This window comes from Diabrotica undecimpunctata, chromosome 7 (assembly GCF_040954645.1).
Source record: "Diabrotica undecimpunctata isolate CICGRU chromosome 7, icDiaUnde3, whole genome shotgun sequence".
Taxonomy (NCBI): domain Eukaryota; kingdom Metazoa; phylum Arthropoda; class Insecta; order Coleoptera; family Chrysomelidae; genus Diabrotica; species Diabrotica undecimpunctata.
In genome coordinates this window covers 106,767,025-106,782,119 of record NC_092809.1, presented here as the reverse complement: position 1 = coordinate 106,782,119, position 15,095 = coordinate 106,767,025, and the positions used below count along the sequence as shown (strand labels likewise).

Genomic DNA, 15,095 nt, shown 5'->3' with positions numbered 1-15,095 from the left:
AATATATAAAACTGGGCCTAACAGATCGATTAAATAGTGCAAATAATAACAGAATACTTTAGAAAAGAACAGGAATTAGCTGACAACACTGCTCACAATAGTGGAAGTAATATTAGTAATATGGTAAAAGAAAATAATAACATGTTTTGCATCAAAAAGTAAATTTTACTTGTTATAAACTTAAGATGTTTTTATATTTTGCCAAATAAAAACAGAGATAAAAAGCGACCCAGTCAAGCATTCTTTCTCTGCTCCAAAATGGTTTCATTGCCAGCAATTAGGGTCCTACGGCAACTTTAGAAGAAACTTATCATCTTTTTTTCTAACTATTCTCCCTCTTCTCCTCTTTTTCTGACTCTCACTCTCTTTCTCTCTCTCTCGTTGAAAAATGAATCAATAAACATTGCATTGTCTATATTCTATAATGATTAAAACTTACTACAAGTGTTTTGATTCCTCGAGGGTTCTATTCAAATGATAATTAAAAAAGCTGAGCTGTCGTACCTAATGATAATTTTTTATTGAACTTGATTCCTTATCAAATAATGACCTTGCACTTACACCATTATCAATTAATAATAACACAATTGTAAATACACCTTACCTACTGTTTATCGATTTTGCAATTCTTACAAAAATTACATTTACAGGATAAACAGGAAAGATATATCACACCCTGATTGCTTTGTTTAATATGGACAATATAACGCAGTCAGTGAGAATGGGGCTGAGACCCCCACTGAGATACACTCTTCTGTTGACTTCGCCTCTCACTGTGATTCTCACGAACTGTTTCTCGATCGATTAGTGACGCGATTCGCTATCCGATGTCATTATTTAACACTTCTGCTGTTTTGTTAGAGCAGTTGTTTACAAACCTTAAAATAGATTTCATTTTTTTATCTAATAAATTTTTTTCTGAATAATTGCTTGAATTTAAAAGATTGCTTCACGCTTCACTTGACGTATCCCAAATATAGGTCAAATAAAGACCATATTTGTTTATTAAGAATACTATTTTGAAGCAAAACTTCTATACTGAATTTTACTCACCAAAATGCTCTGATCGGAATTCTTTTATTAAAAAAACAGAAGTTTGGTCATTAAAAAAACCCTTTATCAAAAATCCTAAAACTAATGGCTTACAGAACACAATCCCAAACAATAACAAAAATAATCCCATCAATACACATAATAACTTCATATTGTTGCCCTAAATTAATGATTTAAAAAAATATATATCGAAGACGCTATGTTGATATAAATGATTGGACAAAATGAAAGGTTTGACATAAATCATCAAAAACATTAAATTATTATTTTTTATATTGTGCTGAAGCTATATTTTTTTGTGACAACTTGATACAATTTTCTAGTTTTAATGGGAGTTAACCACAATTTGAGTTATTTATTTTGACGTTTCAATTTCCACTTCGGAAATCGGTCTTAAAAAATAGAAAAAAAAATTCCAAAGTGGAAATAGAAACATCAAAATAAAAATATTGTAGAACTTTTTTCTTCCACTCTGTAACAGATTTACATTCAAAAGAGAAACAGCTAAGAATTGCGTCTCAAAATCTTCGAACGAGAATAAGTAAATGCCAATTTTTTATTTACATTGGCAAAATAGCCGCTTAGGATTCAACGTCACAGATTATTGTGTGAGAAGTGAAATCATAAAGCCGGCTAAAAGTTTTGATCTTTGTTCGCTCGCCAGAAATAGGAGTGGAATTTGAAGTTTGATTTTATATTTGAGAAATATATTATGGTTTCCTTAATTTCTGATTTATCTCTTGGTCACAAGACTAAATTTTTTTAATTATAAAGTGTGCAGTAGTGCCTGAAATGTTTTATAGTGTATTTTTATGTATGAGAGAGTAATAAAACAATAAATTATGTATGCAAATCCCTAAACTGTTGATACGGGTGACTCAATGAAAAACAGATATTTGTCAACAAGTTTACAGAAGTATATAGGAAAACAATTTTAAATTGACTATGACCACCAGGTATAAAGGTTGGAGCAGAATAGAATACAATAGTTGTAAGGGTTACTAATCCCTAAATAAGATTGCCAGTGTCGGAGTGATGGAGGTTAACAGGTACTAATGAATTTGCAAGAAATGTAAGATGTTTATTTTATTGGTTATATATAACCAATAAAAGTTTAATAAGTACCTACCTATTTGCAAAATAAAGCTTAATTCTTTAGATAAAATAAAACGTTTTATTTTATCTATTTGCAAAATAAAGTTTAATTCTTTGCCTATTTGCAAAATAAAGTTTAATTCTTTAGATAAAATAAAACGTTTTATTTTATCTGAAATGAGTGCATTCCACGGCATTCCAAGTAAGGGTTTCAACAATCAAACATTTAATTCTTTAATTCCAGGAATCTACGACAGTAATTGACTAGATAATTACCTTCTAAACTTATTCCACAGAAAATGTGATAGTGGGTTTTTCCATTTTGTATATAGGAAGGTCCAAGTGGCGTATTCAAAATTCTTAACAGTTCACTAAAAGTAGGTACTTCAGTTGCAAGGTGCAGTTTATTGTGTATACTGGTGTTATGGAAAATTTGGAAGTGCCGTGTAAACGCCGAAAAATTGGTCCTCTAACAGTTAATGAAAAAACATTAATATTTAATTGTTTTAAATCATTTACAGACAAACGTTTATGTGAAAGTGTTGATGAGACCGTTGAGTTAGTTAGCAGTACACTTGGTGTTGGAAAATCTACGATTTACAGAGTTATTAAATAAGAGAAATGTGGTAGTTTTCAAATGCCACGTAATACTCCAGGGAAACCAAAATTTCAAATAGAATATCATTTTAAAGAAGGACTTCGACGGAAAGTGCATGAATTCTTCTTTAGACAAGAATTTCCAACATTGGATAAAGTTCTTGTCTCAGTTCGAGATGATAAGGATTACCCAGAAATGAGTCGAAGTACGTTATGGAAACTTTTAAAAGAAATAGGCTTCCGCTGGAAAAAGAATTCCAGAAAGTTTATTTTATTAGAAAGAAGCGATATTATCATATGGAGAAGACATTTTCTAAGAACCATAAAGGAAATGAGAAACCAAAAAAAAAATATTTTATCTTGATGAAACATGGATCAACGAGGGTCATACACCAAATAAATTTTGGCAGGATGAAACTGTTACAAGTCAAAGGCACGCTTTTGTAAATAACTTATCTACTGGTTTAAACCCACCATCAGAAAAGGGACTCAGGCTGATAATAGTACACATTGGCAGTTTAGACGGTAATTTTTTAAAACCCTTTTTAATGTAGGCCAGTCAGTTCTAATATAGTGTGTGATAAAAGAGGTCACTTTTGTTTACATACACATAACACTTTATAACACTGAAATAATTCATTTATTTTTTACAATTATTCAAAGTAATTTTTCAATTAATCTTGAGCACGCCCATGGAGTGGTCGGAGCTACCAGTTAAAATTATGCTAATTACTCTCTCGTTCATAAAAATAAACTATAAAATTATATATTATCATTTTGTTTTGTATTTTTTTTAATGTCTAGTAATGTAAAACTAATGTCTATGTAAATAGACAGACATGTAACATAGTAATGTCTATGTAAAACTAAATGCATGTTAATTTACAAGATATATATTTAAAGGTATCATTTTGTAACGGATATTTCTATTTTTGGTAAAATGAAATTTAATAGCAATAGTTATAACATGTATAAGTTCTATTATTTTATTAAGTGTTCACATTTGTAAACTACTAGCTGGTTTACAAAAAATGTGTAGTTGGGTAAAGATTTAAATTTTAAAACCAACGCACCTATAACTACTTGTATTTAGTCTTATTGACAGAGCAATTAAGCTAGCTAGCCCACAATACCATTCCGAAAATCTGAAAAAAGTTAAAGATATCTTGGAAAAAAATAATTATCCACCAGAATTTTACAACCATCTAATTAAAAAAAAGTTGCATTATCAAAAATAAATCTAATTCCGATACCAATCCGAAACAAACCCAAATCATATATCCTTATCATACATCAATCGATTCTCTGAACAAATGTCAAAAATGTTTACAAAATATGACATCAATATTGGACATAAATCGTCAAAAACATCCGGAAAATATTTTTCAAGATGTAAAGCCAATGTTAATTCAGTCGGATGTTATTTATAAAATAAAATGTAAAGATTTAAATTCGAGATATATTGGGCAAACTTACCAATATCTATATAAAAGGGTTGTTGAGTCATTCTATTAATTTTTGAAAAAGAACATAACTATAACAAAAGATGCATATTGGAGATGATTTATATAAAGAAAAGTCAAAATTCTATCAGTAATAAGATCGATATCAAAGATCTATCCAATATGTATCATAATTTATTAAATTGAGTTGTTTTTTAAATGCACTATTGGCAGATATTTAAGATATGACCCTGAACCACTCCTTTGAACTACTGAACCATTTTTGCATTCCATTGTAAACTATCAAAATTTGCGGACATAAATATAAAGTTGTATTATGTAATGTTTATATAATTAAATTAAATTGCTTATTGAATATGACGAATAGCCGAAATGTGTAAACAATAATTGTGTTCTTGTGTTTTATTTACAACAGACCGACAAACTCAGGAATTAAAAAAGTTTCTATATCATATATGATAACTTCTCAGTAATACATACATCGTTAAATTCATAAAAACTGGACGAAGAGCCATGTGGAAAAGATATACAGGAAAACGAAATACCTACGAAACTGAACGGGCACCATATTTGGATACATGGAACAAGATCTAAAGATTTAAATGAAACCAATGAACAATAAATGACGAATTTTAATTTTGACTAAGATGAATTTTAGGTTTGAGTCAATGAAAAATGAAGATTGGTGTTTAATTGCCAGCTTTTCTCTGATAATTTGTGAATATTTTTATGCATAACGAAGAAAATCTAATATACTTAATCAGAAATCTAATAAATTAGTCTAGATATGTTAATGTTTATACAACTACATAAAATTATGACAATATGGAGATCAAATGAAAAAATTAGACATAATATATATTATAAGCATTTTAATATGTACATATTTAGGAGCAGTAATAACAAAAAAAAATGATTGATAAAATAACAAGCAGATAATTGAATAAGATCTAAAAAAGCAACAACCACGGGATAAAAAAAGCGAGCAAAGTCAAAGAAAAGAGTAATTTTAATACCCAGACAATATCGGTGAAAAACCTTAACGATAGGGCAAGGAGTAGATATCATCTATAAGTAGAAATATAGAAAGTTTATCATTAAAATGGTATAGACATGTAGAAATAATGTTCAAAGATAGATAACCTACAACACAGTGGAATAATCTACTGCTTTTGATTTAATCTTATTTTTTCGTTTCTATCAATTATCACTTATTATTCCTTATTCCATTCGAATTGCAGGGTGACTTTCCAACAATCCCTTTCGTTTTTTATTTTAAATTATTCCTGAACTCAAAAAATCATTCCTGCTTTGAAAAGTAAAATTATGGAATTTGTAATAAAGCTAACCGGTCGTGACAGCAACTTTAATGTGAAGCAAAAGTAAAACTGTCACCGTGGCGTCACAGCTTTTTTATACTGCATTAAATTCCGTAGTTCGACTGACTCCCTACGATAGCATCTACCAAGATCTGCCATTCACTGGTCGAGGCACCGAGTGCCGGCTATTTACCATCGATCTCGTTATTCATCCGGCCACTTCCACCTTATATATGTAAATACGACGTTTCGCTTTTGTTATTTGCACACCTCTCTGCGGGATTCAGGGGCGCCTCGCGGGGATATCGTCTTCATCTTTGGCCTGACTAACGATATATTTAAACTTTGGGAATGGAAAACACCAAATCACAAGAGCAATGAGAAAAATACAAAATGCATTGGAAAGAGTATGAAATACTGTAATTGCATTTCTTATTTAATGTTATTTTGTAAAATTTTGTACCAATCACCTTATTGCTAAAGAGATCATCATTATAGTTGTTATATTCTCAGAAAGGTTAGCGATAATCATGGCAACTGGTGGTTTATTAATAGCTATTCGAAATAAATTCCATTACTATTGACTTCCGGTGACCTTCAAAAAAATGTGATGGCAGTTCTACCCTTAGGCGCAAAGAGTTTTTGATAAGAGAATATTTTGAAACATTTAAGAGTGTACTCTCTTTATTTCAATATCATCATATCTATTTATATTATCAATTTATATCTATTTCATTGTCTAATCACATTTTACACATGCTTCTCTCGGACTTCTTCCAGCATTGGTTATTACCATGCACGGTTATTACCATGCCATGCCCTAATTGTATTAATCTATGCTCCTAACCGCAGTAATCTTTTATTTGGACACTAGACTAAATCTAGATTCTAAATCTAGACTTCTTTTTAACTACCTAACTTTTTAACTTTATTTTTATTTTTTTGCAGGGTAATCCATATGCGCTGAAGGATGCGGGAGGAGCAGCAGATATGTCGGCGTGGACGAGTGCAGGTCTTCAACCTACGACAGGGTATTATCCATATGATCCAACGTTAGCAGCCTACGGGTAAGTTTTCAATTTCCATTTAATTAGTTTTATAATAGGATTACTCGACATTATTTTATTTTGTTACTCTGTTCGACCTGAATTAAATATAGTCTTGTAACATTCAGTAATCCGAACTACTAGGTAGTAGATTCAGAACACCGATCCGCTTCTAAAAGGAACTAGATCAGATCTCAGTCGTTGAAAAAAAGCGGAATGGCAAAGAAAGTAAGAAACACGCAAAAGATATAAACAAAAAGCGAAAACGAAAATAAAAGAACAAAAATTCACAAAAAAATTGGCGGCACTGTTTGCTTGCGTATTGTTTGGAAACTTAACGTAAGTTTAGGGTCATTGGCAATTTGATTTTCTGATAATGACTAAATTCTCGCTTGTGGTAAGGATCATCTTCTATAGGGATGTTGCTTACTAAGGATAATCAAGCGCCAAGAAAGGGTTTGCGACCCCTAAAGATATCCTGTAAGTACACACAATATGGTACCTGACAGGCCAGGAAAACTGGGAATAAAAAGATAAGAAGAGATAGGTAAAATAAACAAAAGATAACACCCAATTAAAGAGGTACTAATTCGACTAACAAAGATGCCAGCTGCCAATACTCCACCTAATTTCTAGCTATATAATTGAGCAAATAAATTGAAGGTCGAGACAAAGGTCTATGTATAATAGCGAAAGATATATCTTTTTTTTTTTTTAGTTGACTGCAAACATCCAAAGTATATCATCTAGAGTGGCATACCTTATCCTGAAGCTGAACAGTAGATATCAACTCAAAATTATCCAAGTATACGCTCCAACAACAGACCATACAGACGAAGAAATCGAAATGTTTTATGACGATATATCTACTGCGCTTAATGACTCTCGTACTTAATTCACAATTTTATGTCATGATTTCAACGCAAAAATAGGTATAAAATAAGTAGAGCTAGAAACATCCTTGGGAAAATTCGGTTAGCCAGGAAAAAATGACCGAGGCTTCACTCACAAATGAACAGCTTCTTTTACAAAAAAATGCACAGAAGATGGACCTGAAAAAGTCCAAACGGTAGAACAAGGAACGAAATCGATCACATCATAAGTGACAAAAAACAAATAATTAAAGATGTAGCAGTAGTCAACAAGGTCACCACAAGCAGTCACCAGAGAATGATACGAGCGAAAGTCCAAATCAACAAAAAAAGAGAAAGGAACATAATGATTAAAAATAAATCTCATGGTATCTGGACACCCCCATTAGATATCAACCAATATCAGGCACATATCAATAATAAGCTACTACTGCATGAAACCTCCGAGAACGATCTTAACGACTTGAATAATTGAATCACAAACTCTCACAAGAAAGTCAACAAGTGCACTGTTCTAAAAGAAAATCAGATAGTAAAATAAGTCCATACACTGAAACGCTGGTGAATCAAAGAAGACAAATGAGAAGCGATAAAAATGCAGACAGCCACACTCTAAGAGAAATGAATAAAACTGTTTCGAAGGCAATCAGGAGAGATTTAAGGGAATTTAAAACCAATATAATAAACGTGCTATACCGGAAAATAACAGCCTAAAAGTTCTACTGAGATGAAATTCCAAGCGAAATAATCAAACTACTCGACGATAAGGATAAACATTCTCTTCTAAGCCTCTTCAATAAAATATACGAAACAGGACATATATACCAACAGACTGGCTACTGTCAACATTTGTAATGATACCGAAAAAAATTAATGCTAAACAGTGTAGCTTTCATCGCACTATCAGTCTGATGAGTCATGTACTGAAAATTTTCCTAAGAATACTGCACTCGAAAAATTGGTGGCAAAGTGGTTTTTGTGGCAAAACACAATTTGGTTTCAGAAACAACCTTGGCACCAGAGAAGCACTCTTCAGTTTTCAAGTCATGATTCAAAGATGTAGGGATATCGAACAATCGGTATATATGTGTTTTATCGACTTCGAAAAGGCCTTTGACTGAGTAAACCATGACAAACTTATAGGTGTCTTACAACAGGTGGGAATTGATGACCGAGACCTCCGTATTATCAAAAATTTGTATTGTCATCAATGTGCAAACATACGAATTGGACATAACACGACGGAAGCAGTGGAAATACGACGTGGGTGAGACAAGGATGTATTCTATCGAATCTATTTTTTAATATCTACTCCGAATTTATTTTCAAAGAAGCCTTAGTTAAAGATACAGGCAATAAAATCAACGGAATTAATGTCAACAATCTCAGAAATGCAGACGACACGGTACTTATTACCTCCAATGAAGAAGACCTGCAACGACTTATAAACAAGGTAACCGAAGCATGTGATGAATATGGGCTAAAACTTAATACTTCTAAGACAAAACTTATGGTTGTCAGCAAAATGGAGTTACAACCAACGAACATCAGAGCGTACGGAATAGGGTTAGAAAGAGTCCACAATATTACCAATTTGGGCGCAAACGTTTACGATAACTGGGATATAAATAAAGAAATAAGAATACGCATAAGGATCCGCCTTCTATAAATTAAAGAAAATTCTAATTAATAGAGATATTACGTTAAACCTTAAAGTCAGATTAATACGCTGCTACATATTCTCCACATTGCTGTATGGTATGGAGAGCTGGACCCATTACAGAGACGTTAATGAAAAAATTAGAGGCCTTTGAGATGTGGATTTATCGACGAGTATTGCGGATAAGTTGGGTTGATCGAATAAGAAATGAAATAGTTTTACATCGAATGAAAAAGAGCACAGAAATAACAAAAACGATAAAAATTCGAAAAATATTTCGGTCATGTAGTGAGACATTAAGAGAGGTATAACCTTCTACACCTCATAATACAGGGTAAGATCGCCGGAAGGAGAGGCCCAGGCCGACGAAGAACATCCTGGCTCCGAAATCTCCGAGAATGGTATCAGAGACCACCGCTAATTTATTTAGAGCCACCGTAAACAAAGTTATTATTGCCATTATAATCGCCAACGTTCGATAATCGGACAGGGTACTAAAAGAAGAAAAAGAGGAAAAAGTTCTACGTAGAAAGCTAACGAATGGGGAATGTGAAATTCATAAATTCTTCATACATTTCTTAATTTTCTTATTTCTTCTGCAGTACAATAAATACATTAATATTTTAACTTCTACTGTGGAATAATAAATACATACATTAAATCAATATAAACGTGAGGAAACAAATTAAGTTAAGAAGTCGTAGATATATATATATATATATATATATATATATATATATATATATATATATATATATATATATATATATATATATATATTTTGAAAAGTGCAATCACAGAAAAATGTGAAGAAAATTTATCATATCAATAATTGCAACTCAATAATTAAACTAGTAAAATAAGAATGGGGATAAAACCATGTCTAGATATGATTTTACCTAAAAAATTCTGTTTTACAAAGGTATATTTTATTGCCAGTTATGTACGATTCCATGTAATTTTCCCAGGATTTATTTCAGCATTTACGTAGTGTTCCCCATCATTGGTCGCAACAATTGAAAACGTGTAATGTCGTGACCAGTTTGTCACAGCGTTATTGTCAGAATGATTTTGTCGAACAACGAGCGTGTTATACCTTGCATGATGATACCTTGTGCGCGTCCACATTTCTTTATTCCGCACTGAAAATACACGAAAGATCTGAAACGACGATATCGTGTAGATAGATCAGGCGGACATGCTAGTTGTTGTGGTTTTATGTAATGTCCTCTTCCTGTTTGGTTCGCCATCATTGTCGCGGTCGTAAGGCCAGTGCATTCTCAGACGTTGCACATCGTCCGATTATATGTATACATTTTAAGCTGTAATTCTACCCATCGACTATTCAATATAAATAATTTTTAACACGCTCACTGCTGACAAAGTATTTTAACAAAAGTAATCAATGTCTCAATTATTTTTCGGCAATGATTGTCTACTTCTTCTTAGCGTGCCGTGCATAAGGAACGTTGGCAACCACTAGCGATCATGTACTTTGTTCATCACTAGAGAGCGACACATTATGCAACACTTCTTCTTCTTTTTCCTTCCTGTATGTAGGCTTTAAAGCTTGTTTCAATATTAGCCTCCTAAATTGTTTAAATTATCGCACCATTTTTTTCTTGGTCTGCCAATGCTTCTTCGTCCATTTGGTGACTTATCTCGTGCTATTCGTACTATCCTATCCTCTGCCAATCTACTAATGTGTTCATTCCACTCCTGTTTCCCTTATATTGCATGCTATTCTTATGTTTTTATTTCTCTCCCTATCCAACAGACTTTTCCCTGATATTCGTCGAAGTATTTTCATCTCTGTTATGTCTAGTAGTCGTCTCGTTTTAGATGTGTCAGGTCTTGTCTCCGCCGTGTATGTTAATATAGTTTTAATTGCTGCTTGATTTATTCTGTTTAGATGTTGCGTCGCTTGGGACTGGGAAAATTTTACCGACCGTGGGAAAAAGCGGCATCCTTTGATGTTTGCACCTGCTTAGTTGTTCGAGTTGACGTCACGCTTACTAACAAGTCGAATTATTTCTTCTTCGTCTTTTCTTTAGCTAATCTGTTTCTCGTCTCATGTTACCTTCTTCTATTCACTAATTGAACGTCCACTGCTTGACAGGGGAACCCAATATTTTATACACTGCTACATATAAGCTTTCGTTCTTTCGTCTAGTGCTCGACATTTATGCTTTAATTGATTCTTGTTTTTGTGTCTTGTCTTCAGTGTTTGTTCTTCCAGATTGTGTTATTAAGAGATCCCGCCGCTTTACTTGCTTTTAAGCTTTGTTGTCGTACTTCTTCTTCAATATTTCCATAACTAGTTATATCTATTTCCCTATATCTAAACCTTGCTTCCTGTTTTATTATTTTCCCATCAACTTCGATTTTACAGCGTAGTGTGTATTTAAATGTTGTATTTCATATTATAAATCATATTGTATATCTTGGCTGTTGTATTGAAGATGTGTGTTAATCTTTGGAGCGCGTCTTCTGTCTCGGCGATTAATGCGGCGTCGTCTGCATAACATAATATTTGGATTTCTTTGTTCCTCATTCTGTAACCATGACCTTAACGTACTGTTTGTATTATTTAGTCCATTTTTATATTAAAGTTGTACTCGATGGCCTTTTTTGTGATTTGTCTTAGTACAAATACGGCGTTTACGCAGGATCTTCCGGATCTGAATTCTTGTTGTTCATCTGATAAAGTTGTTAGTTTATTGATTTTATTGGTTAGGACTATTGTGGTAAGCTTAAGTGCGGTGTTCAGTAGATTTATACCTCTATAATTGTTGGGGTCTTCTTTATCTCCTTTCTTGAACATTGGTATCATCATGCTGTTTCTCCATGCGTCTGGTATCCTGCAGTGCAGTATTAGTTTTTGTATACGTTTTGTCATCTCTAGGGTTATACTTTCTCCTCCGTGTTTTAGAAGCTCGTTGATTATTCCATCTGGTCCTGGTGACTTTCTATTTTTGAGTAAATTTTTGGCTATCTCTACTTCCTGAAAACTGATTTTTATTTCGTGTCTTAATTCACTTACGTTATTGTGTTGATTATTATTTTCCTTTCCTTTAAACAGTTCCGTCAGATATCTTTCCCATTAGTTTGCTGGTATGTTATTGTATTCCTTCAATTCTGCCATTTCCTTCCGTTGGTTTCTTATCAATCTCCATATTTGTTTTTGTCTACCGTAGAAGTCACTTTCTATCCCTTTTGTAAATTGTTCCATGTGTTCATTTTTTGTTCCTTTTACCAACTGCTTTTTTTCATTTCGCTAGAGGTGTTCGGGATTCTGGCAACACAACATTTCCCAAATTTGCGCACACAAAAACTGATATTATAATAAAGAATCTAAAACATTATAGTATGAATTTATAATTAAATACTTTTCAAAATTTTCAACTAAAAACTTTTACCTTGTAACACTAAAAATGCATTTGGACACAGAAAACGTGCATTCAACATCTACTGACGTTATAGGGCAATATTTTAATTTATGCAGTAAACTAATTTTTCAAGATGTAAGATCTTCAGAAAAGTTGCCTTTAAAAAATACATACAACTTTCCTCAAAAAATCGAATTTCCCATTGTTTCCCAATACATTCCCTAATTTATTTCTAATTTTAATCCCTGTATTTCCAGTAATTTTTTGACAATAAACAGAAAAAGTGTTAACAAGATTAACCTAATTACTTAATTGTAATTTTCTTTATTCTAATGACTTTATTATAATTGGTTTCAAATGAGTGTAGAGTAATAAATCATGAAGTGTCATAAAATTTGCCTGAATTTCGGTGTCGTCATGGGCGTAGGCAAATGGACGGATGTCAACTTCGTCGTCAAAAATTTATGTACCTCAAAATATCATATTTTGGATATTTTATGATAACCAATTTTATTTAATTTTTCGATTAACTTATTCTTCAAACTCGTATTCCATTATATGGTCATTAAAGCTAATTACATTTTTATTTATAAAAACAAATTCACTTCCTTACTGAACGAATAAAAGCATTAGAAGAAACTGATAAGGGTATGACGCACCTCCTAATATTACTAAGAACTAAAATAAATCAACATGAAGACTAATAACGCGTAATGAGGTTTTACTTACACTTTCATTATAATCCCTCTTTTATTTTATTATTATCATTCGACATTCGACATTCGAGTTAGTAATTGTTACTACACCAATTAAACGTACAGTAATATTGTGATATAGAAATAGTGAAAAAGTTATAAAATGGCGACATTTACTCCAAAGAAAAGAGGTGTAAAAAATTCTCCGCTATCTGTTAGTGAAAAAGTTATAATTTTAAATGTATATGATTGCATAAAACACGATCACCCTAGTTTGTCTGTGCAAGAAAGTGTTGAGCGATGTGCCCGAATGACTGGAATTGGACAGTCCACGATTTTTAAATTATTGCGAGAAAGAAAGATATCAGGCCAGTTAAGTCCATGCAAGAGAAAATCAGGAAGACCAATAAAAATCTTAGGTGAAGACACCAAACGTGACATTCGAAGAAAAGTTCATTCGTTTTATTTTAAAAAGGGAATACCCACCCTTGACAAAATACTAATGGAGATAAGCCAAGATAACGATATTCCTTTGATATCCAGAAAACTTTTATGGAAAACTTTAAAAAGTATGAATTTTTCCTGGGAAAAGCACAATCGAAAGGCACTATTACTGGAAAGTGATGAAATCATTTGCTGGAGACGAAAATATTTGAGAACTATAAAACAGTACCGCAGAGAGCACAAGAAATTTTTTTATCTTGATGAGACGTGGATAAACGAAGGTTATATAGTCCAAAAAATGTGGCAAGATAAAAATGTAACAAGTGCTCGCCAAGCTTTCGTAGAAGGCCTTTCGACGGGTATTAAAGTGCATTCGGGAAAAGGAAAGAGGCTTATAATTGCTCACATTGGAAGCGAAGAAGGATTTTTAAAAGAAGGTTTGTTAAGCTTTGAGTCGTGTCGGACGGGAGATTATCATGAGGACATGAATTCGGATGTCTTCGAAGACTACTTCGGGGAAATGTTAAAATTTCTTCCCGCTGATTCGGTCGTGGTTATGGATAATGCAAGCTACCATTCAAGGCGCATAGAGAAGGTACCAACTTCAGCTTGGAGAAAGCAAGAAATTATTAACTGGCTGTCAAATAAAGGTATTCAGTTTGAGACGAATTCAATAAAGAAGGAACTACTAGCCGTAGTAAAACAACATAAATCTCGCTTCATAAAATATGCCGTAGAAGATGTAGCAGAAAAGTATAAAGTAACTGTGCTACGCCTACCGCCATATCATTGCGAATTAAATCCCATAGAACTTATATGGGCACAAGTTAAAGGATATGTTGCAAGGCACAATACCACATGTAAAATGAAAGATGTCAAGGTATTGTTTGATCAAGCCATTATGGAAATCACATCAGAAAACTGGCAAAAAGCAATCCAGCATGTTTTAAAAGAGGAAGATAAAATGTGGGAACTGGACAACTTGGTCGATCAGGTGGTTGACCCTATAATTATAACACCAGGGGATGATGACAGTTCTTCGGATGAAGACTATAGTGATGTAGAATTGTAATAACGTATCCAGTAAAGTTTTTGTAGTTTTTGTGAATAAATTGATTTAAACTCCCCACAAGTGTTTCAATATGTAAAGTTCATTCGTGTGTGTTTGTGAGTATTTCCCGATTTCGGTTCGTATATATTTTATTGTTACATTTTATATTTTTTAATAACACTGTTCTGCTGTATTACATTTTTATTTCCTTTAATATGATTTTTAAGAATGCATATTCTTTTGTCAATTAACCCACTAGCGCGCCTCTGGCTCAGTGTTTATCTGTCGATAACAATGGACTAATCCCTTAAAACAGGGTGATACCTACCTGCTCTTTATGAAACGACAGAATTTTGCAATGCGGACGGAATTTATTGACGGATTATTGACGGATTACCCTGTAGCGCTTTT

The 15,095-nt window shown here is 32.7% G+C and overlaps 1 protein-coding gene across 3 annotated transcripts in view; it reads left to right on the top strand.

The window, feature by feature from the left end:
• ara (araucan) overlaps positions 1-15,095 on the top strand; it is a 335,452-nt gene that overhangs the window by 264,518 nt on the left and 55,839 nt on the right. For all 3 annotated transcript variants that reach the window (XR_011951429.1, XM_072537947.1, XM_072537948.1), the window contains one exon: positions 6,476-6,594. Coding sequence is in view for 2 of the 3 variants with exons in the window: in XM_072537947.1 (XP_072394048.1) it covers positions 6,476-6,594 (119 nt within the window). In the remaining variant the exon portion in view is untranslated. The remainder of the gene's footprint in view (positions 1-6,475; positions 6,595-15,095) is intronic.